The 27,259-nt window shown below is 42.2% G+C and overlaps 8 protein-coding genes across 8 annotated transcripts; 3 read left to right on the top strand and 5 right to left on the bottom strand.

Annotated features, from left to right (window-relative positions):
• Window positions 1–1,751: 1,751 nt before the first annotated feature.
• Window positions 1,752–2,276, bottom strand: EAE97_002013 (uncharacterized protein; the record flags this gene model as incomplete). Its single annotated transcript, XM_038872524.1, has 1 exon — window positions 1,752–2,276. One exon carries the CDS (start codon window positions 2,274–2,276, stop codon window positions 1,752–1,754), a length of 525 nt encoding a protein of 174 aa, XP_038737082.1.
• A 2,949-nt stretch (window positions 2,277–5,225) lies between these two features.
• Window positions 5,226–7,363, bottom strand: EAE97_002012 (uncharacterized protein; the record flags this gene model as incomplete). Its single annotated transcript, XM_038872523.1, has 6 exons — window positions 5,226–5,485; window positions 5,550–5,931; window positions 5,980–6,046; window positions 6,115–6,826; window positions 6,876–6,933; window positions 6,980–7,363. The coding sequence occupies 6 exons, from the start codon at window positions 7,361–7,363 to the stop codon at window positions 5,226–5,228; spliced, it is 1,863 nt and encodes a 620-aa protein (XP_038737081.1).
• A 409-nt stretch (window positions 7,364–7,772) lies between these two features.
• EAE97_002011 (uncharacterized protein) lies at window positions 7,773–9,428 on the top strand (the record flags this gene model as incomplete). Its single annotated transcript, XM_038872522.1, has 2 exons — window positions 7,773–8,515; window positions 8,567–9,428. The coding sequence occupies 2 exons, from the start codon at window positions 7,773–7,775 to the stop codon at window positions 9,426–9,428; spliced, it is 1,605 nt and encodes a 534-aa protein (XP_038737080.1).
• Window positions 9,429–11,511: 2,083 nt separating this feature from the next.
• On the bottom strand, window positions 11,512–12,603 carry EAE97_002010 (uncharacterized protein; the record flags this gene model as incomplete). Its single annotated transcript, XM_038872521.1, has 2 exons — window positions 11,512–11,739; window positions 11,767–12,603. The coding sequence occupies 2 exons, from the start codon at window positions 12,601–12,603 to the stop codon at window positions 11,512–11,514; spliced, it is 1,065 nt and encodes a 354-aa protein (XP_038737079.1).
• Window positions 12,604–15,310: 2,707 nt separating this feature from the next.
• On the bottom strand, window positions 15,311–16,651 carry EAE97_002009 (uncharacterized protein; the record flags this gene model as incomplete). The annotated part of the gene is made up of 1 exon (XM_038872520.1): window positions 15,311–16,651. One exon carries the CDS (start codon window positions 16,649–16,651, stop codon window positions 15,311–15,313), a length of 1,341 nt encoding a protein of 446 aa, XP_038737078.1.
• Window positions 16,652–17,106: 455 nt separating this feature from the next.
• On the bottom strand, window positions 17,107–18,591 carry EAE97_002008 (uncharacterized protein; the record flags this gene model as incomplete). Its single annotated transcript, XM_038872519.1, has 1 exon — window positions 17,107–18,591. One exon carries the CDS (start codon window positions 18,589–18,591, stop codon window positions 17,107–17,109), a length of 1,485 nt encoding a protein of 494 aa, XP_038737077.1.
• A 1,483-nt stretch (window positions 18,592–20,074) lies between these two features.
• EAE97_002007 (uncharacterized protein) lies at window positions 20,075–21,682 on the top strand (the record flags this gene model as incomplete). The annotated part of the gene is made up of 1 exon (XM_038872518.1): window positions 20,075–21,682. One exon carries the CDS (start codon window positions 20,075–20,077, stop codon window positions 21,680–21,682), a length of 1,608 nt encoding a protein of 535 aa, XP_038737076.1.
• Window positions 21,683–24,617: 2,935 nt separating this feature from the next.
• EAE97_002006 (uncharacterized protein) lies at window positions 24,618–26,593 on the top strand (the record flags this gene model as incomplete). Its single annotated transcript, XM_038872517.1, has 3 exons — window positions 24,618–24,944; window positions 25,014–25,577; window positions 25,628–26,593. The coding sequence occupies 3 exons, from the start codon at window positions 24,618–24,620 to the stop codon at window positions 26,591–26,593; spliced, it is 1,857 nt and encodes a 618-aa protein (XP_038737075.1).
• Between the last annotated feature and the right edge of the window lie 666 nt (window positions 26,594–27,259).

Raw genomic sequence — 27,259 nt, 5'->3', positions numbered from 1 at the left:
TAGTGTTTGTTATGGAACTCTATCTGATTGATACACGAACGTTGGAAGATATGGATAAGTGGAAAAGTATTACAATAGTCAATTCAACCACGGTAGGCTTAGTAGAAAGCTCTGATACGACCTATCTCACAACTGTCAAAAATGTCGTAAGATTCTTTGCCCAAATCAGAATCTAATATTAATAAATCGAGGTTCGACTGTTGATTTCTCCGGTGTAAATCCTCATCACCCACCAATCCCCAGAATTATGAACCGGAAAAATCTCGGAAACTATATGGATGTACTTGCCATTTCTGGCTGATCGTTGATATCGGTAAAAGGAGGGGAATTATTCCGAATGTTCAATATCTGTCAAGTGTTGGTAGAAACGACTCCGCTACAGTCTCCAGCCAATATTTTACATATCCTATTATTCCATTTCTCAAAAGTACATGATGATACATCTGTTATACACATCTTCAACCATCTTGATATCAATTGTTAGTGTTGTTGGACCAAAGAATCTAGAGCCGCTACGAAACTCGTGGAAGTAAAGTCTCCTCCGGCCAACGTATTGTTGGCGTGTGGACGGTATATCTATGATGGATCTATTTGACCACGAGGAAGGTAGCAAACATATGAGGTTGAACAAGATCATCGTGAAATCAGGGCCGACGGTAAGCAATACAGACGTGGATAGGTATTAAGTGTATGGGGATTTGCTTAGGTGTACTGGGTTGCGAGCGAGATCCAAACATTGCGAACTTTGGCATACAATACAGGTAGTGCGAGTTTTTGAATCACTGCTGAAGCAAAGCCAAGACCACAAAGTCGCGAACGTCAACTGATGTTTTGGACCCAACCCGAAAGATCTTGAGATCGAAAGGATAGAGCATCTAGTGCAGCAGTGACTGGAATGAGAACATGCTTTGGGGGGATATTCCAAGGTGCCGATGACTTTGTATGATCACTCAGTAACATCTTCTGGACATTGACAAAAAAGTGACGGGTTTCCAAAGTAGTGGTATCCTCAGTCTACATTGTGTTTCATCATCCGTGGGATGCCTCTAGGCAAATTCCCATGAAAATTTCTTGCAGCCCGCTTTTCTACCGGGCTTTGTGCTTCGATAAATGGAAACTACACCATTATGGTTCTTAGAAGAGGTTGAAGTACTGACATCTTATTATGTCTCCATTTATGCTCATTCCGTCGACCCATTCGCGTTGTGGACGACGCTATCTAGAAGGTAAGATTGGCTAGGGTATGAATGTTATTCTTGATCGTATATTCTGGTGGGCCATCAAGAAAAAAGGAACCAAAATTTCCTGTTCCTCTAGATGATACATGGATCGTACGGGCTTGTTAGTTCTTGATTCAGACATTTCAACCAATCATTTTTAATTTTATCACTTCTTATGTTTTTTTGATGTGTGATTTATTCTTCTACATATGCATCTTTACCAGGCAGCATATTTAATAATCATACATGTTCGAAATTATCCACGAGACAGCCCAACAAATTCCAAGACCCCCACCGAATTTCCTTTGGATCAGATCTCGGGGTATACCCTCGAGCTTCAAAACCCCCAGGCTCTTGCCCATTGACACTAAAGAAGTCTTCCGAAATGGCAGCATGCTCCAGATTTACCGAAAACGGCGATCAAAGGATGCCGAGACGAAAACGCCTGCGAATGCCATCAGATCTTCGACCGGAAGCCTACAGCAAGTTAGTGAGGGACATATGCGATGAGAATCAGCTGGCAACTCACCCTTAGTTACAGGTACCAATCTCGATAAGCATATCGGTTTGGCGGGTGACCTTGGTTTGCACGTCGTCAGGCTGAAGATAGGCATTGTCGCAAGGGTAAACGGTGCATCCACTTCGTGCTTCGTAGACATCGCCTTGACCAGCTGGGTAAACGAAACGGATACCAGAGTTATCGGTCTGGTTGGTGATTGCGCTGGCATCGTAGTGGGTCTTGCCTTCGAATCCTTGCCATTGAAACTCGGCTTGGATACGGTGGATAGGGTGCACAGCACCATGCATCTTAGCCATGACGGTACCTCCCCAGTTCAAAGGGATTTCAATAGTGAAGTTCTCTCCACCCTTGTGTTGAATGTCCTCAATATCCTCGCATTGGACGTGGGATGTAAAGGAGATGATTCTGTCTTCATTGTCGCAGGCTACGAATTCGATGGTGTTGCGAACTGTGTTGCGGGGGATTGTGCTGCCGGCGATAGCGGCTGATACACAGACGCTTAAGACAGCGGCAATAATTTTCTTAAGTGAAACCATGATTCAGACTCGAGAGTGACTTGATCTAAAGCAATGATTCACAAAGGTTAGCTTCATGGGCAGCAAGTGAGTGATGGAGCTTGAGAAATACCTGTCTGTGTCTGAGTTTGATTGATAGTAGTTTGAGGTGGGAAGGCGAATGCAGGAAAAGGAGAGTAGAAGAGTGTCTGGAGTTCAGGGAAATAGAGATTCGAAGCAGACAAACACACATATATAGGATTGCCAAGCCTACGCTATAATAAGCAGACCCAACACGGTTATAGACAATGACGATTGCCATGAATCGAAGCCAAACTTCTGTTTCTTTGTAGCCAGAGTAGCGAGAGCAACGAGAGCAATAAGAGTAACGTCATCAACTCGATATGCTTGAGAATATACGCACTAAAATTGTACCTAAAGATCAGTCTGAGTCTAGATTCGTTGATTTTGAGGGAATTACATATTGTGAAAATTCCAAATTGGCGATCATGTTAATCGTAGGTCACTTGGCTTGGATACTTGTTGTATAAATCATACATTGTGGTGACTTCGAACATTATTATTAGTATCAGATAGGAAAGAAGGATGTTCATGTCATGAAGAGGAAACTCAATGTCATGGACTAAGTTTATCACTTGCGTAGAGGCTCCAAAGTATATCAATTTGAACTCAAAATTAGAGCTTAACACATTACGATAACATCCGGATACACGGAAAGAAAGGAGTAGCGAGGTCACTCACTTCGTCAAATCATCCAATCATATTACATATTGTTCAAACAAGATGTTGAGATATATCAACAGATTGACATAGATGAGAACGTCAGATGGCTCAGAATTAATAACTTCCATTGTTTGGCTACGTATTGAGCACAGAATATATGCACATGTTACACCTGGAAGTGAGATTTTGAGATTTTAAGATTCATACATTCGGAAAATTTACACTTCACGGCTCTTTTCCTCACTCAATGCTTAACCTTCTATTGCTTTCAATCTTGACGTCACAATATCATGATATACCACCAGCAAATTTATCTCAATAGACCATGAATAATAGTTCCATCGAGTTGCATGGGAGTTTCCAAATCTGGATTATCTACATACTACCTAGGTAGATATAGTTACCAAAAGACCTTGATCATCGACTCTGGGGACTATCGACGGTTGATCACTACTATCTAGCCTTAGAAAATAACAGATCTGGTATGATTCTGCGACGAAAGTGTCATAATAAGCCTTGATGTCTGCCAATTTCTACTAACCTCCAGTGTCTTTCCCTCGTCAAGTCACCATTATCTAGTCTGTGAGATAATACCAGACTTGGTATAATTTCGGCGACGACAGTGTCGTGATTAACATTGTGATCTGCAAACTTTTACTAACATTTACCTCATCCTTTTCAGCAGATCTTAGTGATGAAGAGGTATATGTCGCTGTTATTTACCATTGTAGTTCATACTCCTATACAGAAGCCATCATCTTCACTTTCCATAATCCCTTTAGTGGCCCACGATGCTCCCTAGCCGTCAGTCGCTCCAACCTTGCTTCATCCTATTATTCAGATATATCTAACCAAGATCCACCTTTAATAGAATTCATAGCTTCAATCAATCTTCATCAAATCAAGGCATCGTACATATAATCCAAAATACTTCTAGTGACTACAATGATCATACAAACCCCTTACAAAGGTAGAAGTGATGTTGTATTCAAAAAAAATATTAGTAATTTGTGTACCATTTGTAACTATAGCGCATACAACCTATCAAATCAAGTAAGACGCCAAGTCAAGCATCGTGCAATTGGTTCCTTGGTCGTCAATCTGTCAGTTGTTAGTCTCAATTCAAACTTTTGACACAAGTGCCGACCGGCTATATTTGGTACTGCGAGCCGCTAAGAAATTTCAGACCACCACAATAGAAATGGAATAGCTTTTCTCTTAGATAGGATGAAAGTGGTAGATCTGCGAGTACTAATCACGCAAAAATGCTCTCTTTGGTTTGCAGAGTGACACTTGTTCAGATATAACCAAGTTTTGATGGTTAAAACAGCTTATGAATACTAAATAGGGAATCTGTTCTCGTCAGTCGAATTTAATGCCCGAAGAATATTGTGTTCGACTTTGCCAGTCCTAAATGGGCAACAAAAGAGCCCACGATTCTTGTCAAAGGCTGCAAACTTTGATCTCTGGCACTTTAGAATTTTCTGGCCTGGATTCAGATCTACATCAAGAAGCTTTAACGCTTTTCGACAAAATCGCTGATCCCAGTCCTGTGAATGATTCTTGCTTTTCGGAATCTTTCCGAAAAAGTTGAACTGAAAACTCGCTTGCGTTGAAGGTATCGTTCTTGTAAGCATAGAAGGGGTGTAGAATTATGAATAATCTGGATTTAGATTATATATCAATCCACTAAAGTCACACCTTCCATTTTTATCCCTGTGAGCGTCGCCGCCAAATGACATGCCAATCACTCGGCAAGATTGGCCTAGAATACATGAAGTCTCTGGCTATCACATCCTTTCAGTTCTGGTGGCATACAATCTATCTTGAGATTCAAATGGTAAAAAAGTAGATCTGTTTCGATTGTGGTTGTACGAGAGGATTTTATTTCACCCTAGCTGAAATGAGAGTTATGTTGGGCATGTAATTTTTAATCTGCTGAACGGCCTCGATACTCACTCTTATATGATACAATAATGAAGAGGTTTCTCATGTATATGATCGATCAATCACTCCAATATTGGCTTAAATCTAAGTAGGGATAGATCACTGGTTGTGAATAGCACAACCTTTTCCACCGAAACCTCAAGCTCAAATTCTACGTCACTTCAATTTCGATATAAATATAACACACCAATACTCGAATGAATGGTAAATATATTCATTGCAAAACTAATTATGAGATATAGATTATGTATCGATGTCAGTTTGCGAAGCTCTTCATTTTTCATATCTTTATCGTTGCGTTCATCTGACTTGGAGTTTTCCTTCATCCTCTGGGGATACCCAGAATAGCTTTTTCAGCCTCCTCTCTTTCTCGTCTCTCATGTATTGATCGAAATGCATCGCAACTGGATCCAAGTTGCCACCTTGATATGCTTCTGGTGCTAAAAATGCACATTTATTGACTTCTTGTGCAAGATATCTGCAGACATGCATATGGAGCAAGATTGCAACTCGTTGGTTTCCCTTCTCCGTGAGGCGCCATTCTTTCCGTGGACTCTCCTCTGTTCATTGTTAGCAGCGACTTATAGTAATGGAGTTCACTTAGACAACGGAGATTGTTCTTACCATCGAGAAAAAAGTCTTGATCTTCTGATTGTCCCTCAAAATTTACATCGGTATTAAGCCAGCCTGAAGTATCAAGCCAGAAAATTGATTTGTCTCCTTCGAATTGTAATCGATCCACTACAGAATGCGTCGCTTGTTCAAGCTGTCCGCGGAAAGGTCTCATCACAAATATCGGGATGTCGACTGCTCGGTATTGTGGATAATCGTATTGTGAAACCTCAGCCATTGTCCCGGAGTATTTGGGATATGCCAATGTTCTGATTGCCTTGATTAAGGAAACGTAGGTCTCCTCAAAAAGGACACTCAGTTCCCATGTTGTCATATTGTAATCTTCATTGTATATTCGGAACGACTCCCAGTCAGCATTGCCGATATTGAGAATCTAAACATGTTAGCTGCTTATATTTGAAGTGAAAAGTGAAACAATTACCATTACATCCGGGACATAGGATTGGAAGATCCATGGTTGCGCATATTGCCCAGAGCCAAGTGGTCCACTGCAAGCATTAGAGGGTCTAAAATAAAACCGGACAATCAAAAAACTCAAGAAGACCTCCAGACGTACCTTTGAAAGAAGACGTCTGCCAGTCCTGCTGGACTGCCCCTACCACCGATACAGTCTTGCAGTAGGCACATCCCATCCATTCCAATAGTTACATGATCACTACCAAACATATCACCAGTCAAGTATTCCCACCCCATCACTCCTCCTAGTATTCCGTTTGCGATATTATATGCTACCCGCTGCTTTCTTCTGTCTAGGCCTGTCATAGAACCAGGTAGATCAGTCAAGATCTCCAACATCTTGCGCTGAGGAGCATTTAAGCCACTGTCCACAGCACTTATAGTTAGCCCCAATTCTTCATTCTCTACATCTCTTTCGGAAAATGGTAGATTTGTGGTTGACATCGGGTTTTGAACTGGAATCAGTTGTCCATTCTCATCTATCCAGACCCCTAGAAACTGAAAGGTCTCTATTATATCCCTGCCGATCATTGGTGCAATGATTCGAATAATGTGGGGTGATTGGGGATCGAGATCTTTCGTTCTTATAGCCACAAGTGACGTTGCGTTTGGAAGTATCACGTATTCTTCATCATCGACCCGGGCAAGTAGAGAGATAGGTTCCGCGCTTGTATTGTCTGACAATGGTAGGAATACAGACGCTGCTGTTTTGTTTCGAGCATTTGTCCTTTTGACATGTGGTTGTTGATCTTTGTTATGGAGTGATATTAGGATGGTGCTGCTTCTATTGAAGGCGATATCGAGATAAATGCCTAGTAGAACTTCATTAGAAACAAGAGGTGATATAGCGAGGGAGTATACCTGGGAATGACCCATCTTTTCTCGTGCCATCCAATGTCGAAGACCAACGACCCACATACTACGTTATTTTAGAATCTGTTCTATAAATCAAGATGGTGACATACACGTATGTAAGGATGACTAGCGTCAACGAAGCGAAGTCCTTCTAGTGGTGGCTCTGTTGTAGAAATTTTTGTGTCGTATTGATAGAAATGTATTCGCTGCTGTTGTTGACTCAACCAAAACCAGAAACAAATCATTATCAATACGGTGAGCCAAATAGCCTTGTAGAGATGCTCCAAGTTGGCTTTGTAAAATCGATGAGGTGTTTCCGACAGCTCCTCTTCGTCATAAGCTGGTGGCGGGCTTCTGAAATCTACTCCATTTCGCCAATTCTCCATTGAAATCTCTGACCATGGTGTCGTGTTATTAGTCGGTGGTCGAAGAGGTGTCTCATTCGTTGCAGTTGAAGTGGCGGTTGGAGTTGATAGAGGGGAGATGTAAACCATTATGAGCAAAAAATTGGTCAAAATCGATCAAAACTGAGCAAATGAGCAAGATTGTAGCAAAGCAAAGGCCAAAGAAATTACAGTGATCAAAATGTAAAGATTTTGTTCCTGCTCGACTACATCACAGCGACAGATTTCAGAATATAGCAAAGATTTCAAAGGTGGCAGGAGCGTTTCCAGAGATTTTCGTGGCTCCTTTCATCAGACTTGTACCTTCCAGATTTCGGAAACACGGTCAACCTCAATATTACCAAGACAACCAGAGTAAGTTCAGGAAATTCAATATCTAGGTTGATTCTTCATCTTCTGTTTTATTGTTTCGATCAGCGCGAAATACTGGAATTTGCCAGCTGTGAGCTACAGATACTTCTTTTAATCATTTCTCTTCCTGCTTTGCAATCTGTACGCAATGGCAAGAAAATTTGCGAGAAGACTCATTTTACCACTCGCAATTCTTTTGTGGGCTGTTATTATTATCTCGAACCTCTCCCCTTCTCAATATAGACACCAAGCCTATAACCGCGAGAAACACAACACCCCCATGCGCATTCCAATCTCTCATCCATTGAGAAATTATTCGAAAAATACAATCCAATCATGGGCATATTCGAGTAGTAGGAATCTGAATGAGCTGCCTCTTCCGAAAGTTACTGTCCCGCATGCGTTATTACAACTCACTGCGCATTGCTCCGACCCGGTTAACAAATTCACGAATCATCTTAGGCTTCCTAACCTACTCTACAATATTTCCATGAAACCCAGACTTGGATCTCCGGAGTCAAGAATATTCTGGAACCCAACAATTTTCTCTCTGCCATATTGGGCAAAGAATCAGTATTTGATTGTGAGCATGGTGTATCTGAAGGACCGTGGCTACCGGGTCAATGTTTTGTGTGAAGCAAATATTTGTCACCCACAAATCGAAAATCGTGGACACCTCCGAGAGAGAACTTGTACTGATGATGACATTGAAGTTTTAGGTAGTAATGGAGGGATGAGATGTGAAAATACACCTATTGAGGTGACTGTTCCTCCAACCCCAGCAGAAAGTTGCCAGGGGAATCAGGAAGGACTTGCCGATATACCTGGTTTTCATGATCCTAGGATCTTCTATTCCGGAAGAGGGGAGCCTATACTGATGATATCTTCCCAGTATGATTATATATTTATTTCCCCAAATATCCTTCACTAAATAATCTCTAGATCGCGATATGCTTGTATCGGACTATGGTCCATTGATCTTCGTTCTGTATACCCTGACCTGGAAGAAATATTCTCATCTTCACCCAAAAGATTCGGAGGGCCACTCAAGTCTTATTCTGTCCTGACCGAGTTGACACGCAATCCACGAGAGACCCGAAGATCATACGAAAAGAACTGGTTTATATTTTCACCAACTCCATCCTCATCATACATTCATTATGAGCTGACTTCTTCACAACGGACCTTTGCAAAACTCATTGGTAACGGCTTCACAACAACTAATTTGACTGATCCGAACGAGATCTCTTGTCTTATTGATGCAACACCGGAGGAAATAGCTCTAAATAGATACATGGCAAATGCTACTTGGCATCAGGCCACACCCGCTCTGAAGCTAATTCTTTGTACTCGGTCCAATAGCTATTGTATCTCCGAGACTCCAGATACCGTTTTTATTGCAGCAATTCATCGCAAACACAAAAACGTCTTGGATCTACCGATCCGCTACGAAAGATATTTTGTAATGTGGGCAGCAACACCTCCTTTTAGCATGCTGGCCATAAGTCAACATCCAATTCTCTTTGCAAACGAAACAACCACTGGCTGGACGACGGACGAAAGTTGGGATGATTTTCCAGAGGCTTTGTCCGAAGGTCGTGGTTTTTGGGCGAAGCTCACCTATACCACGACTATAGCGTATGCTTGGAACAGGGAACAGGAGGATATAAGAGATAAAGGTGTGGGTTTTCTGGATGATGAGATAATTCTCAGTGTGGGTGTGGATGACCATGACCAGGTTTATGGAAGGGTTCTTGTATCTGAGCTGCTACAGTGTTTGAGAATATGTCCTGGCTTGTTGTGAGGGCAATTTTTATGGGACTTTGGAGAATAAGGGGTGTTCGTCATTTCTGTGACCGAGATATGAAGAATTAGATAGTTTGGAATGTGTGTATATATGGAGAATAGTTGATTCATGCTGGGTGGAGATAAAAGGCAAGATTGATTTCAACACATACTAGTTACCTTAACTACCATTCCGCTAGTCTAGGATACTTCAAGGTCGTAGTGATTCCTCTGAAAACAGCTTGTGTAGGTACAGCACCTGTATTTCCTCGTCGTCGTAATAAATAAATTTGGATGGTTGAAAATGACCCTCTTCTTCCGCAGTGTGAACTTCATATGGTAGATTCCTCCGGTCGAGGTTTTGGAAAATTCGCTATTGGAATGATCTATAACTAGCAGACACATTTTGTATCGATGATTTGACCCAAGACGCACAGCATTATCTGTAGTTTCGGGAGAAGAGCGTGGAGAAGATGAGGTTCTTCATCGATTTAATGTTGGCTTCGGAAGTTGGTAGATGTTTATGGCCACCATAGTTTAAGAAGAGTATTCTCCTGCCAAATTGATGCGTATGGCCACGATAAGCTAACACTTTGCCTGGTATCAGGAAATGAATTATTTGCTTCTCTTGAGAGGGTCAAATTTTGTTAGAATTGCTAAATATCTTGCGTCGGTGCAGGTCCGCCAACTGTTTGAATTGCTTTCATTCTAGTCAAATTTACGAATGATCTTGTGAGAGTGAATTGGTGACACCCACTATTTTTGGGACAATGATTCATGTGTATCAGGAGACTTGAGCGCATTCATCATTTGGATTACTTCTGAGTACTATCTTTTCAAATTACTTTACTTTACTTTACCATTTACCATTCATTGATCTTTTGTCAAAAAGACTTCTAGGAAGAGAGATCCTTATACGAAGCTCTTCTTTGACGAGAGCTTTTCGGTACCCTCATCACTCGAAGAAGCATCAATGAAAGCATTGGTATTGGACATAAAAGCTATGAGTAATAGCAGCTTGTGTGTTGAACGATAGAACCCAAAAAGCCGATGAATGTGTATGAGCCCGTCTGTAGTCATCTCATTTATAAGTGCACTTCTCAGCATGGCTGTACGGGGAACACACAGGAATGTATCATCCATTCCGACGGTCCATCGGTCACCCAGAGACCTGCCAAAGACTCTTCTGACTATCTTACTCACCATTCAACCAATAATAGCAATTTCAAAATGGATTTTGTTCATTCTTGCCGCGAGTGTACTGCGCTCTTCGAACTGCTTTGTTACCCCAATAAAATAGATCGACTCAGTCGCTACAACGGGGTACTTTTAGTACCAGAAACTTGGATCCCCAGTTACTCCAAACATATCAAGTAACTGATCGAGAACGAAAAGCATAGAATTATTGCAACTTATATGGGGTGTTGTAAGAATAATCCTCATCTTTGGACGAAGATAGATGAGGATGACATGGGCGAAGAGAAATATACATTTCATTGTCGTATTTGCAATCATGATTGCGTTCAACCGATCGTAGAATGTGATGTATGAAGTTCGTGAACATATCTAGATACTCCTTTACTAATACGAGGCCCTTTTAAATTTCTTGATAGAAAGTAGTATAGAAATTTAACACATTGGAAAGAGAATTCAAAGCCAAGTAATGCTGCTACAAAAAATGGTTTCGGGTTGTTTTAGGCTCAACTGAGGCAGACTCACTACATATTGACATGAAATGAGTGGTACTCATTGACTTGTAGTAAAATTTCAGGCACCTATTGACTTTAAAACTAAGAAACAAAGGAAATATCACCAAGCCTTCCGAAAGGCCCTTATTCCACGATACCCCCGTCATCCATATTACCGTATCTCAAAACTCAGAGTAGCACAACTTTGCTTTGAATCATCAAAGCATTGAAAAGAAAGAAATGAAACTCGAGAAAACTGACGAAAGCGAAAGGAAAGAGAAAGGAAAGAGAAAGGAAAAGATTCCTGGGTCCAAAATACCCACTGTATCAACCCACCTCGTAGAATTTCTATGCTATTTTGTCCCTGATGCTTCAATCTGCAATTGTGTGGCGCCGACATAGGTTTAAACAAAGCTACAGTTTTCTTTGTCGAAGTATAATCTTAGCGGGCCTGATCGCTGGGAATGCTGATCTTTTCTGCGGAATCACTGCAGGCCTATGTAATGTTTCACTAAGGGTATGATCGACTATCTGACCTGTCTGATGTTCTGGAGGCGGGGTCGGGGGTGGGATTGGAGAATCGGGTGGGGGAGTTGGAGGTGGGTTGTAAGCCGGATGTTGTCGATGCATACGCCTTAGAAGCTTTAGTGCTCTTATAGGATTTCATACACGTGGGGAAGCCGGTCTAATTAATCTGAGCTTTGCGGATACCGAATATGATGAGAACTTTCTTCCACTAGATTCAAATTCAGTAGGTCTTGCGGTTGAAAGCTGAAGTGGAAGGCCTACTGTCTGACCGGTAGTTTCACTCATGTAATATGGAGGTCTTTTCACTTCCACTGAAGTAGCACCTTCTTTCGTACTAACATCTACATCAGATGAATCTTCTGCACGGATTGGTTTCTTGCGGCTTTGTCCGTTCCAGATTGTAGATTCGGTTTCCACGAGAGCCATGGGCTGAGAGGAGGAGGATAACGGGAGAAGATCTGCACTGGTGACTGGTACAGCGGACGGTGTGTTCCCAATGGATGTGAATTCTGATTCCTTGACTTCAGAACATTTAGACTGATCTGACCTAGTTGTTTGACTGCTCAATTCTGCGATGGTGGAATTGCTACCGACCTGCATTCTATCTGATCCCGAGATCTTTTTATCTGCAACTATAAGATTTCGGCGGCTACTAGGGGTATAAGTGAGCTTACTGTTATCTTCCAGGCTATCTAGACTGTTGATGACATTCTTATCGATATCTGTCCACTCAGGAGCTTGTGGTAGAATCTTTTGTGAAGTCTTTGCCGGTCTCAGATTTGTTTTTGCGGCTTGGATGGCTCTGTCTGATGAAATAGGGCTGCGTCTAGACAAGGGAAGTTGTGCATCGGCGAAAGTGTTATCCTTCAACTCAGTTTGTGAGTTTGTCTCGTCCTCGATGTGCCATTCCTCGCTTCGAAGATATTGGTTGGCAACAACCCTGGGTAGCGGTATTATACGTGTTATTTTCCCAGTCATCGTCCCAAAATGAAGGTTCTGGGCCCTCGAGCACGTTGAAGTTTGGCAAACTGCTTTCAGTACATTACCATCGGCAATTATAGCCCTTTAAGAAAGTAAGCGCGAATCGCTCGCCTCCCATGATTGCAAATGATACATTATGGTTTCTTGTATTGAAATCGACATCATGAGAAGGACATCCGTAGCATTTTTCGTGCCCACAATTTGGGTTTGAGCATTTTGTTTCTGGTCTGTAGCATATAACGCACGATGTATTGCCACAGATTAATTCTGGATACCTCCGTTCCCCTGAAATGGCTTTGTTCTCTGCAACGAGAGCATTGCAAAGATAAATTGGCAGGGCTTCAGGAGCCGCTTCACAACGGCAGCATTTCCAAAGCATGGAGATGGATCGAGCACGCATCTTATTTTTGAGTATGGTATCGAGAGTCATTGTGAAGTTTGTTAACTGAAGTGGATTTTTGTTGTCCTTGTAAATGCTGTATGCTCTGCTTCAGAACTGCCAACAGCGAAAACTATATCGACTTTGAAAGAAAGATTTTCGACTCATTCCCGGGGAAAATCATATTAAGAAACATTTCTGCTCAATATTCACAAAGATCCTTGTAGTAGATACTTCGAGTAATGATTTGGGACCTGCATGATCCTACGTTACAATGTTCAAATACAGTCATATGACGCAAAGTAAAAATACGTCATAATCAAGATACAACTTCTCATTTGTTGTAGACTATACACTCTATATGAACACTCAAAATCCTTGAATCAAATTTTGTACACTGCAGCCATTCCATTAAAGACTCTCTCAATGAGTCTTCTCTGACTTTTTCTTTGTCATATAAATGGGCATTATATGATGCGTGCGCGTTTATACTCTCATACCAGTCATATATAATCTTATTACACATTAGAACCATCTACTAGATACGATGTGATAGAATATAATAAAGATTGTATTCCAACTCTTATCTTGATCTGGTGCCTGGAACCCATAATTTAACATAAAATGAAGAAAAATATGAGAGCTCGAGAGCCACATCCAGAATTCACTCGCAGAAGTATTCTTGAGTGAACATGAAGTGGATATTGACCCGTCCAATTTCGCCATCTCTGCACTGGCTAGATGCTTCTTCCATAAGGAGTACGCGTGATCAGAACCCGATGCTATTTATATTCGCAATCTCCCGTACTATTATTGTATTCTCATTTTATACAGTGTTTTTCTGGAACAGTGTTGGTGAATATTTACAGTACGGCCGTTCTGTAATTGTGAATGCTATGCCACGATATTGCAAAATTTTAGCTACTTAATCAGTCTTTTTCACGTCATCTATCCCTCTTTCATCTTACAGCACTTCAAATTCAAAATCTAATTCTTCGATAACCTACAGCTCTGTATTGACCCCTGAGCAACCAAATCACTCCATACCAACAACGTCTCAATCGTCTCAGTCAATTTCATCCTTCAGCGAAACAAAAAGTCGAAACACTTGACAAGATACCCGCCATGTGCTACCAGAAGCTCGAGTTCGTTGTTTCTCAAGATCAAATCACCCCAATTCTTGCCGAATATATCAGCATGAACCATCCAACCAGCCTCGGCGAGTTCGGCGGCCCAGCTGTTGATGAAGCAACCATCATGACCTGTTGCAAATGTGGTCAGAACACTTCTCTCATTGCGGGTGCACCAGGAGCCACCTCTTGCAATAGCTGCGGTCACTATGAATGCAACGACTGCGATTTCAATTAGATCACCACAAGCATTGATCAATTTTCCGAACCATTGAGTACGACTAGTGTGGGGGTCCGGAAGACACTTTGGCTATGGACGGTTTGAAACTTATTCTTTCATTTCATCAACTTCGCTCTGAGGCGTAATGAGGGATAAACTTTATAATACATAATGTGGTATTCTGCGGGAGCTGGATTTTCTTGCTGGGTGAAGTTTTGTGGGAAAAGCGCAAGTGGGTGGAGATTCAGTTGCCATAGGAGTTAACAAGTATAGGAAGGGCGTGATCTCTCTTGTTGCCTAGATCAGTGTAACAGTTAGTAAAGGTTCACTCTGCGAGCACCTAATACTAAGCGATACTAAGCGCATCAAAAGTTCTCTTGATAATGCTGCGTTGCACTGGTGCATTCTCAGAGCAGAAATAAAGTTCCATCAGAATTACTTTACACTAAATTCTCTTTCAAATCCTGTCTGACGTGGAATTTAAGCAATCGTGAAATAGGTGATATCATATACACTAAGAATTCGCTTACCTAGACGCACCACTCGTCTGTAAGCATTCTGACGAGAATGAGGGGGTGAATTTCGGCAAATTATTGCGGGCACGGAATAATCATCTCTTCGAAACGATTAGCCTCACAATAACAAGAGTTTAGACATCATATTCTTTTGAAGTTAAGTGATGCTATTCGAATTGATTGAGATAAGGGTAAGATTATAAATTTGAAGTAGGGAATAAGAAATGGCTTGGCGTCAATTTGTCACTAGAGCTAGAACAATCAGAGGAAACATTGAAACCTTTACGAAATACAGCGTATGTTGCAGCAAAAAGAACTTGTTTCTACGATACATTTCCATTCATTCTTGCTTATTTCTAGGGGTATAAAGAATCAAAAAATCAAGTAAATTACAAACGCGCCTTCTCCGAGTACCTTGAAACATATGAATTTGCTCTTGCTTCATCCGAAAATGGCATTATTAAAGGCAACAAGGATAGTAATTTGACTCCCCATCATTAAAAAGATGAGTTCTTGCACCTCCATCATCGGAGAGCGAGAAAGAACTTCCTCGATACCTTCCAGTGGCATCACGAGCGTTCGCAACAGAGGATGAGAACGCGCTCCCAGTGATTCCCAAGAAAAAGTGGCTGTTCAGCATGACTCCCATATCAATAGCACCCTGAAAATCAAAACTCAGTTTGTTGATGGTCTTCAAAGTATTGGTATCCTTCTCGGCCAGTTTCCACTTATGTGTGACGTTCCAACCTCGGGCTTTCCCGGCCTCAACGAATTTTAACACTTGATTTTGATCTCCGCAAGCCAAATAGACCAAAGGTTTTTCTTCGCTAGGACTGCCATATTTCTGCCATGCGCGATCCAAAGCATCTAGATCTTTCTGGAGTTGACTTTCAAGGGAGCTCCATATTTGATCAGATTCTACTCTGAAATGGACTCCATAGAAAGGACGATCTATTTGAGTTAGAAGTCGATCGACAACCCGCCGAGGAGGTTCTCTAAACCGGATGAGATACCCCAGCTCATTCCATAACTTAAGGTCTTGTCCAGTTGCATCGTCTGTGATTCTGAAGATTAGGAACTGAGGATTGATCTCTATGGCGATTATACCAGCTCCATGATTAAGCTTGTTGCCAGGATTTAACAAGAAAAGTTGTTCTAATTGAGTGTATTGAGCGTCAAAGAAATCTTTGAAACCCCTTCCTTTCCAAAAATATCCCTTGAACAGCGCAAGCCCTGGAGCAGTTTTGGCTGAGAGTTCTATTGGCCAACGATGTTGCACAGTAACTTCACCAGACTCGATTTCACGAGGCTTAATGATTCGCATCTGTGGACAAGCTTTATTCATCTGCTCGAGTAAATGAACTTCGTCAAACCATTCGCCATAAGTCATGGATGCCTTTTCATTGAAACGGTTGAGTTCTTGCAAGTTATCTTTATCGCGATAGTGAATCGATGGTAGAATTAATCCATGGCCAGACTCCAAGGCCATCTTCAAGCAGACCTTTACTTGAGACACGATTGTTGTCAAACCCGCAAATATGCCACTGCAATCTAAGTACACCTCGTTTTTTGGCCATTCCATCTCCTCGCATTGTTGTTTGAGAGCTGGAAAATCATAATCTGCCGGCTTATTTACCGAAAATACTTGTTCAAAATACCTTCCAGCTTGAGGATGTGCTGTATATGCGGAGGAGTATATACTTTGGGTAGGTCGCACTGAATTCCAACTATGATACAAGATAACACAAGATATCACGATTAATGGAAAGAATCGGAGCAGAGCTCCAGGACGAACAATCATAGTGTATGGCCGACATTGAGAAGGAAATGAAAGTTGGGGTATGGTTATGGATGTGTGGGAAAGTCAATTTTTGGCCTATTTTGCAATATTCTGGTGGCAAGTAATCTTATCTCCCACTTGAATAAAGATTATGAAGTTACACATGCAAAAGCCCGTCCCCTGTAGATGCATTTTGCCTATTGACCTCGGACGGACTCCGCGGGGTAAACCTGCGAATTTTGACAAGGTGGCTTCAGGGGTACATGAACAAAAGCGGCATGATTTGTGTTGACGAACCAATTGTTGGTATCGATTTTGAAGGCACCGCATCAAGGGCTGCAGTCAGACAATTTTTGAGGTAACTGACCGAGCCGGTCTTCGTCATTACAAGGCACAATCCATGACATCTAATCTAATTAAAAAACGCCTAAACGAGCTGACAAGTACATCGATACCCAATATTTGGCTCCATAATTCTACAAACGAGGTGATGGTGCAAGAGTTCTTTTGTATAGCCATTGCGCAAACCTCACACTAGGTTCATCAATCAATCTTGTAACAATCTCCGCGATCCAAATTGTAACAGGGAAGAGGATCAAATGGGGAACAAAGAAGCTCAGCTCCATCCCGAATGGCCCGACTTTCGATATTGGGAATATATTTCTCCACGGTGCCATCTCATCCGACATCTCTTTTGACCAGCCGACTGCGGAGTATAGTCTATCGCCTAGAAGTGCCATGATGGGCCCATGCACAAGATAGAATGCGAAAGATATATGGCCCATATATTGGCAAAATCTAGTTTCAAAGAAGCTCTTCAGCCATGGGATTCGAGGAATAGATGCCACGAGGAAAGTCGCGGCAAAGAACAGGTAGAACCATTTGTAATCAAATACGGCTTGTGGCTTCAAGTAGGATAGATAATGCCACCCAGGAGTGTTTCTCAATACTTTCTCGTCCAAATCAAAAGTAGGCACACCTCCAAGATACATAGCGGCGACAAAGAGGTTAGAGAAAATGAGCTCTTTCCAAGAATCGAATCTGGAAAAGAAACGAGGCAAGTCATCATTTTCGGCGAGCAAATCCAGGTCGCAGAGAAGCATCCCAGCTACAAACATTGCATTGTGCGCGCCATCTGCAATATACATGAAGTAGTATATCAATCCGAGCTCGAGGTAGAGTCTCGCATTTCGTGAGCATCGTGACAATGCCACGAGAGCCGTATAAATGGTAATGGAACCTTTTAATTCCACTGGTATTGACCACACATGGACATTATAAGTAAACCAAGGATCTCCACCAGTCCTGAAAATGTAGCTGAAGTTCTTGGTCTCCAAGTACCATTTCCATACCTCACCAGTCCAAGTTTTTTCATGTTCAGACCTAGGCAGTGGATAGAGATCAAACATGTGCCATATAGTGAGATATATGAACGTCGTGGCAATTACTGGGAGCCATAATCTAATCCAACGTCTGAATAATGCTGACGCAAGATTATCTCCTAGTTTCGCCAAATCCCCGGATTGAATGAGCATCAATGGCTTTCTGGAGAGAACATATCCTGAAATCACGAAAAATGTGGTCACAGCGAGATGACCACCGGTGAAGAATGTTCGAACGAAAGGCAGTTGAATCGCATAGTATTTCTTCTCATAGCCAAAGCCCATCTCCAAGATCCAATTGCCATACGCTAAGGTGTGGGCCCATAGTTCATGATGCAGAACGTATACCAGAAATGCTGCATAGCCTCTCAATCCGTCAAGCCAGGCAGTTGCATGGAGCGGTTTCGCTGGCGCTCTCTTCCTACTTAGAAATGAAGGCTTTATAAAATCCAGACACAGCTTTTTAGGTTTCCAGTATTTCGTAGGCGATTTGGTGACGATTGGAGACAACAATGGCTGATCTGCTTTGATCTCCTCTATGAATCCATTGTCGAGGATACCTTGATATCCGCTAGGCATTTTCAAAACACCTTTATCGTTCACAAGCTTGAAGATTTTGCGAAAGGTGCTGAGAACCAAAATCGATGAAGAAGTTAAAGTTGTAAATGAATCATGAAGAAATTGTCATGCCAGCATGCTGTGCAAAGCCATGAGCATCCAGAGTTATGCATGTCTCAATTGATCGGCTTTCCACACATAGACATCGTTAGTGCTGCTATTGAGTCGTGAAATACAATCACAAGCAATAATTGACAACGTTTAGTTTTTCTTCGTGATTTCCTCCCCGAGGTTCGTGCACGTCCAATAATGCGGGGTGTACGGGGTGCAATCTATATCAAAAGTGGAATATATTGGAGAAATATTGGAAGATCAGCGGGAAGTTCTCACGGCCTTTCCATCATCTTCATGGGTACCCTCGTACCCAATATATTGTCTCGCGACCCGGAGAAAAAGCCGGACACTACAACCGCGAAAATAAAAGATAATCTAGAAACACTTCTTTTCAAAAATCAATACAAAATTGAATATATATATTAAGTTTTTTGAAACTGAATACCAATAACTATCTATTAATAAATTATTGACATTCAAGATTTTATAAAGAAATATTTTGTATTCTTTTTGATATTGATTTTTGATTAAAGTGTAGAATTTTGGTGTCCGGCTTTTTCTCCGGGTGTCCATTCACCCCTCAAGTCTATCTGTTGATCGTGATGTGGATTGTCGTGGGCTAATCACGGAGGTAGCATGGAATATAGGGTTTAGCGTCGGCAAAACCAACCGTTAGAGCGATCTGATTGGCGAACGACCGGCAAAGACACCATCTTCGTGAACTTTTCACCAGTCATTAAATCAAGCTTCTTAGATAGAACCTTCACATGCGTACCGCGGAAGCTACTCTGATATTGCATTGTTACATTCCTTTTGCGGGATTTTGCACAAGTAGCTTGCATTTGCATTTGCATCTGCATGGACCTTGACATGGCACTTTCCACCTTATCTCGGTCTGGCCTCGAGCAGGTCTACTGAGTAATGACATTGATCGACAGTTCAAGTTCTTTTAGCGGACGGTACTTGACCCTATCTTAACAATCTTCGAATATTATCACGTTAGTGTGCATATTTCCAGGTATTATTGCGCAGGCACAGTGAGACCCCCCCGAGCCCCCTGCCAAGTGCAGCCATCAACTTGTAATTCTTCAATCACAAGCTTGTGAAGCCCGAGTTCTTTTTATGATACTTCCCAATAAGTTTACTCCCCACGCTTGACGTCAGGTTAAATTGAATACCACCCTGCAACTCAATCAGTCGACCAACAAGAAGTCCGTCCTGTTTTTCGCACAAGTCAATTATCCAGATCTAATTTGTCAATCTGTCGAAATTTCGGACAAAAAAAACCTCGGAGTAGCTCTTTCTTCTCTCATCTGATTCATCTCTTAGTATAGTTCTTGAAAGTTAACATGCCACTCTTCCTCATGCGATTCTTCCTCACACATGCAGAATGAGTTCAGATTCCAGTGATACAATGATGGAAAAGTTACGAAGAACCAGATCACGAAGCATGCAAACGACCTCTCAATTCGGCGGTCGGCTACCGAAGCAGATACAGAGAGCTTTACCGATTTATGCCATTCTCGTCCTGTTCATTCTGATCGTCTCGAATGTTGATACTCTGAAATCATCTACAGTATCACATGCAAAACGGTCGGAACAAAAAGGTTTGAAAGGTAGCACAACCGCAGACTTTCCAAGAAAAATATGGCAGACATGGAAAGTTGATCCATTGGGCTTCGCAGAGAGAGATCTTTTGAGTGCCAGGACTTGGACTCAGTTGAATCCAGGACATCGATACGAAGTTTTAACGGACAATAATGACATGTATTATGTCGAAACACACTTCGGACCAGATGAGTTGGACAGGCCGGATATAGTCGAAATGTATCGATCACTGAAAGTACAAATCATTAAGGCAGATCTTTTGCGTTATTTGATAATGTACGTTGAAGGCGGTGTCTATACAGACATCGATGTTGAAGCACTCAAGGCCGTTGATACCTGGATCCCTGATCGGTATCCTGTGGGAGATGTAGATATGGTTGTCAGCGTGGAAATCGACCAACCTGACTTTAAAGATCACCCAATTCTTGGTCAAAAGTCACAATCATTCTGTCAATGGACATTTATGTGCAAACCTCGACTTCCAGTCATGTTGGTACTGGTCGATAACATCCTACTGTGGTTGAATGATGTTGCTGCAGAACAGAACGTTCCAATATCAGAGATCAAACTTGATTTTGATGAAGTCATCTCGGGGACGGGGCCTTCCGCATTTACTGGCGCGATTTTGAAGGAAATGACTAGTAAGACTGGCGACCAGGTTGATTGGAGTACCTTCCACGCTATGCGGGAATCAAAGCTGGTGGGAGGGTTTTTGGTTCTCACCGTCGAAGCATTTGCTGCCGGACAAGGACATTCGGATTCCGGGAATCATAATGCGAGGGGAGCATTGGTCAAACATCATTACCATGCCTCAGAGTGGCCTCTGCTGCATCCGCGTTTCAGTCATCCAATATATGGCGAGGTGGAGAAATGCAATTGGGAACCTGAGTGTGTTAGGATATGGGATGAAAACATGGCTGCGTATGAAAAGCTGTCACCGGAAGAGAAAGAACAGCAAATTGCAATAAAGAAAGCCCTGGACGAACATGATGCACTTCATGCGCAGATGGGTGCACAAAAGTTTGATCCTAACTCATTGAACATGCCTCAACAGAACTTGAATCCAATACCTCAAGCCGCAATTCCAATGCCACAGCCTGGATTTCATCCGGACGGTTCGCCTGTGAGGAATTTGGACGGTTCCATCATGAGGAATTTGGATGGCTCGCTACCTGACAATCCAAACGCTCCACCTCCACCTCCACCTCCGGCCCAGAAACTCGAGATCAAAGACTTACCCGCTGCTAAGGCCGACCCGGCTCTTCCGAACCAACCTCAAATCCAACCAGCACCTGAAGTCAAGGCCAAAGATACAAAGACAGAAGAAAAGAATGCTCCTGCAAACTTGCAGGCCAAGCCGAAAGGCGAAATTCTGCTCGGTGCTGTATGATTCACTATATGTAACGGATCATGTGTGCAGTTATAGATAAGAACACAGAGCAACAAGAATTTCATGGCAAGATGCTCTAGACTTGGGACTGTTGCTTCTCTTTAGAGCTTACCCTAATAGATTTCAGAGCATTGAGGGGGGGAATAATGAGGATGATAAGAGACGTGCCTTGCGAAAAGGCTCGCATATCTGAAAGTTCCTGTTATCTTTTTTACGTTGGAAATTGAACCTGGGAGATGTTTTTAATCGCTTCAATGAAGTGATGGCACGTCATTGCGATTGAAGTTGGAGTTCAATGATTGAAGGAGGCGTCATATGGAAGAATATCTCTACTAATCTCGGATGTCGTTTACGAAGTAATCTGCCACCTACGAAGTATATAGTTTATGTCCCATTTTATAAGATCGAATATCACATTATGTTCACTTGTGAACCAGCTAAAGTAATTGATTTGTCCACAATTACCGTTTCCGTGATTGAAAATCCTCGCATGTTTCTACTAAAGGGGGAATTCGACTCATCACTAGACACTACTCAATATACTTTGGTCAATCATTGTCTAATATACAAATGACAAATCAAGCTCAAGGCCTAGAACGTACTGCCGAATTTGATCATCTGACTTCGACCAGTTACCCCGTGAAATGGCTAAAATGAGATACATCACGACCTTGCTACTACGTAGAAACGAATCCAAAGAATTATGGACTCGCTAATCGATTGGGAACACTCATTAGTCTTTAGAGATGGGGTCATCTCTAGCTTCCGTCAAGCCACTCACGTGTTTTAGAACGTGGAGACATCATCCGCTCGATGCGTCACAAATCTGGGATAATTACTGGGTCTTAGAATAGCGTTTACGCTGCTGCTAGAAACTAACTATCGGACTCTCAATATATTTCACGGCTTTTAGCATTGAAGCTATCTCGGGACACTCCAGGTCACGTGCATTGTGGGATGGGAAAATTCAAGATACAGCGTTATGGTACAACATCCCTGAAATACTTCACTTAATGATCAAGTTTTGCGGAGTCATGTAAGGAGGATAGAAGATTGACTCGAACGTCGGGTCAAAATAATTTTGGGGCCTCTAGTAGTGTTGCAAAATGAGAAGTACGCATTGCGGGGTAGCTAGCTTTGAGTTAATGCCATGTAGTTGTGTATAACGCCAAGACATCTCCAGATCAACAATCCGGCAATGCATTTCATGTAAATTACCAGCGCTAGGTGAGCAGAAGCTGTCTTTGAGAAGGCGCTACGATCGAAGTTAGATCCTTCATGAACCGCTCGGATAAGGAACTAATATAACCTCAAGATTCCCACCAAAGTATTCTTCAGATGATAATCGGCCTATACTTTCTATATGAAAATGATTTGAAGTTATTCTTGTATCTCCATTTAATCAGCAAAGTGCCACAATGCTACGATACTTCGTGGTTTGCCTCAAATGCTGGAGGTGTTCAAAAATAACACAGTGCTAAGAATTCATCCGATTAATAATCCACTAGAAATCCTATCGAGAAATCCTAACGGGAAGGTGATGACTTTCTTTTGAATTACCCAATACTGAAATCTTCATGGCAATAGCATCTAATCAAGGCTGAATCCCATCATCTGACGACGTGTACATCAATACATGCAAGTACATAGAATAACCATCTGCACTGAGACACACCAAATCAGATCATCAGCCAACGTTATTGGTGCCCAAAAATAAATACTGTGTGGTTCAACGGAAGAATGATTGAGGAATAACTCCTATAGGGCTTTCAGTACGATGAGGCTCGAAATTGAGGGCTGTGCAAAGCCTATCAGTATTGATTAACGATTTACGTGCAGTAGCGGGGGGATATGGGGGCTCGTGGATATGCTGAAGATAAGGTTATCTATCCTTAGCACATCAATGTAACCTCATCAATGCCGACCGTGGATATTCTATCGTAAATCGATATTGTAACCAAGATTTCAAGAAAGAAAATCCGCAATAGCATTCCGGCATATGGATTTATGGTTATCGCAAATCTCGGAGGGAAGCAAACTTCTCACGGTAATGTGATTCCGATACTACGTGGGGGACGAAAGTGTTTGTACTCGGCCACCCAACGTTATCCCATCAATCGGTACTCACTCAAGGTAGATCATCGTATCGCCATCGAATCGCTCACATTTGCGAGCTGTTTCGAATGGTCAAAATTCGAAAACAACTGATTAAAAGTTGGTATCTGAAACTCATTTTGCCCCTCTATGTTATGTCCAACATCTTCACTTTCTGACTGCCAACACCACGTTTTAACCACGAAAGCTAATCTTTGTGACACTATCCTACCACGATATGGATCCTTTATCGCGCCAATAATCTTTTCTCCTAGTAATTTGGGTTCTCCCTATGATCGCAAGTGTGTTCGTTGGGTCTTATTCGAGGCGTGGCGCAGCCGCAGCGTTTGCAGCTCATCCATCCAGTGATGAGGGCTCGCTTCAGCATCCGACAGGATTAACCGGATTTGATGACCTCTCGCATCAGCCTCGTAGAGAAACCACACTGATAGCCATAGAATCTGACCTGCATCTTACATGATGCAATTTTCGAGGAATGCGCATCCGTGAGGTTCCTCTGTATCTTCGTCAGAAGAATCCCTCAAGATGGTGTGGTGCAGTGGGGGTGAAGATACCCGTACCTGTAGCTATTTGAGGATCCACACATCTTGGGATAAATGTCATGGTGGCTTATAATGAAGAAATTCTAGATCTGATCAGATACTAACGATGAAGTTAAATACTTCACGAGTTGGTGTGGATATCTAGATGTTCGATAATTTGGCTACATCTGTTCTCGTTGTACTTCGTTCGCATTCCAGAATCTTTTTTATTGTGTCAAATTCCAGCACTTTTCGAGATTCACAGATCTAATACCTTTTGGTATCCAACCGCAGCAAACATGTACACATCATTACCTGGAAGCAGGAATTCCGAGACCCATCTGCCCCCTGATATTTCGGCTCCAGAAGAATATACGTCACAGTATGGCCGAACATCCTCATCAGAACGATCACTTATTGAGAATGAAGAATCAACAAGTACTTTAAGTCCCTCGCCAGGAGTTTCGTCTCCAGACTCAGAAAGTGTTGACTTGGAAAAATCCGATATGCAAACTGAGCCCGACTCGAAGAGAAGAGGATGGAGATTCTATGGAAGTTTTGCTTGTTTGGCAATTCTCAACCTTGTTTGTGCTATTGATGCCACAATTCTTTCCGTGGCTTTACCTGTAAGATGGTTTATACTTTTAATTCTTTATCATGTATTGATGATGCGAGACTAATACTGGTGAATGAAGACCATTGCAACAAGCTTACATGCCACTGCGATGCAAGCTTTCTGGTGTGGTACATCATTTCTTCTATGCTCTACAGTCTTTCAGCCTACATGGGCAGCTTTCTCTCACATCATCGGTCGAAAATCAGTACTCCTGACCGCTCTATTCCTCTTTTCGGTTGGCACAATCCTTTGCTCCGTCGCCAAGAACATTGAGCTTCTCTTGGTAGGAAGATGTATTCAAGGTATTGGAGGAGGCGGTCTTGTAAGTTTGACTTATGTCCTTCTTGCTGATATGGTCACCCTCCGTGAGCGCGGTAAATGGATGTCGATAACATCTCTTCAATGGGCCATTGGTTCCGTTATCGCCCCAGTCATCGGTGGTGCTTTTGCAGAAAAGGTTACATGGAGATGGATTTTTTGGCTGAACATTCCATTTTGTGTTGTCAGTGCTATTGGTATTCCGATTTGTTTGAAGTTGAATATTAAGCAAGGTTCTATGTGGACTAAGCTTAAGGCTTTTGATTGGTTTGGATCATTCTTGTTTGTGGCTTCTGTCACTAGTCTCTTGATTCCTCTTACTTGGGTAAGTTGCTTGGTGTCATATTCATCTTGAAAATACTAACATTCATTCAGGGAGGTGTCATGTACGCGTGGAGCTCTGTCCGCACACTCGTACCACTACTAGTCGGTGTTGGTGGCCTTATCGCATTTCTCATCTACTCCATCTTCCAAAAAGGTGACCCGTTGATCCGACGCTCATTGTTCAACTCCCCCACAGCAATAGTCGCTTACTTCGGCACATTCGTTCATGGAATCTGCGTATGGTCCATTCTATTTTACATGCCTTTATACTTTGAAGTCGCCAAAAATTATACTCCCATCCAATCTGGCATCGGTCTCTTCCCAATGACCTTCACTACCGCTCCAGCTGCTGTAATGGTCGGTCTCATTATTGCCAAAACCGGTCGCTACCGCCCTTCAATCTGGGTAGGATGGGCTATCTCTACTTTAGGACTCGGTCTACTCATCCTTCTCAAAGAATCTACTTCGACAGTATCCTGGATCTTCTTCAACCTCGTTCCGGGTATTGGATTAGGCACTCTGTTTTCCGCTCAAGGCTTCGCAGCCCAAGCCTCAGTCACCAACGCCGATCTTCCCTTTGCCGGAGCTATGTACTCTTTCTTTCGAGCTTTTGGCCAAACAATCGGCGTCGCAATCTCTGGTGTCATCTTTCAAAACACATTCCAGAACAAAATTCTCAAAACGTCCTATGCCGTCTACGCAAACGAATGGTCCAAAGATGCATCCGCATTTGTACAAATTGTAAAAGCATGGTCAAACACCGGCGCAGAGGGAGAAACGAAGCAAGTAGTCATTGGAGCTTATGTTGAAAGTTTGAGAATGGTATGGATTGTTATGTGTGCATTAGCTGGACTGGCTTTTGTTACTAGCTTAATCTTCACCAAGGAAATTGCTATGAGCAAGGAATTGGAAACGGATCAGGGGTTCGATTATGGGTACGGGGATAGAAAGGGGAGGGAAAGTGGTAAAACTATTCTTCCTATTACACCGCAGCATAATGGGGATATGGGAGCTTAATGTTTCAAATTAATGTGTTGATGATATATGATGAATGATGTCTCTGGGATTGGGCGTTTGGTTACTTGAAAAGGGGGTTCGGCTTTGACATACGTACACACGGTAATGGAATGGACAAAAGAATTGAGAGATACCCTCATTTGAAATGGTTACATTCGATTGCCATGTTGCAGCAAATATCTGCCTCGCAGTCTCTAATATATAAATGATTCTTCAAATAAGCCGTGTGTAGTAGAATGTGAATGAGATTTGTATCTCTTGAACTGGTGCATATAGACAAGATTCCCATCTCGGTTTGACGATTTCTTATTTCCCATTTTCCATATTCTCCTACTTCACGCTTCACTCCTTCCACTCTCATCCACTCGCGCTTCAATTTCAAATTCAAGGCTGCTAGTGCTGAATACCTGATTTCTCAACGAAGAAAGTTCGACAACCTTCTTCTTTATCCCCCAATCAATATCTTCCGCTTCGCAACAACACTTCTAGTCGATCTTTAAATGATCTTCCAAGTTGCAACAACTTCTCACTACAACTTCATACACTCAACTATTATCGATTCATCCCGAGGTTTGCCTTATCCACAGCTATCTAGACACAAATTTCAGAAATAAATGAATAGAATAGCTTTAACAAACAACACAAAAAACTTACCAGTTCAAAGAT

This window comes from Botrytis byssoidea (assembly GCF_014898295.1).
Source record: "Botrytis byssoidea strain MUCL 94 chromosome Unknown BBYS_003, whole genome shotgun sequence".
Lineage (NCBI taxonomy): Eukaryota > Fungi > Ascomycota > Leotiomycetes > Helotiales > Sclerotiniaceae > Botrytis > Botrytis byssoidea.
This window is presented reverse-complemented; position numbering and strand designations above follow the sequence as displayed.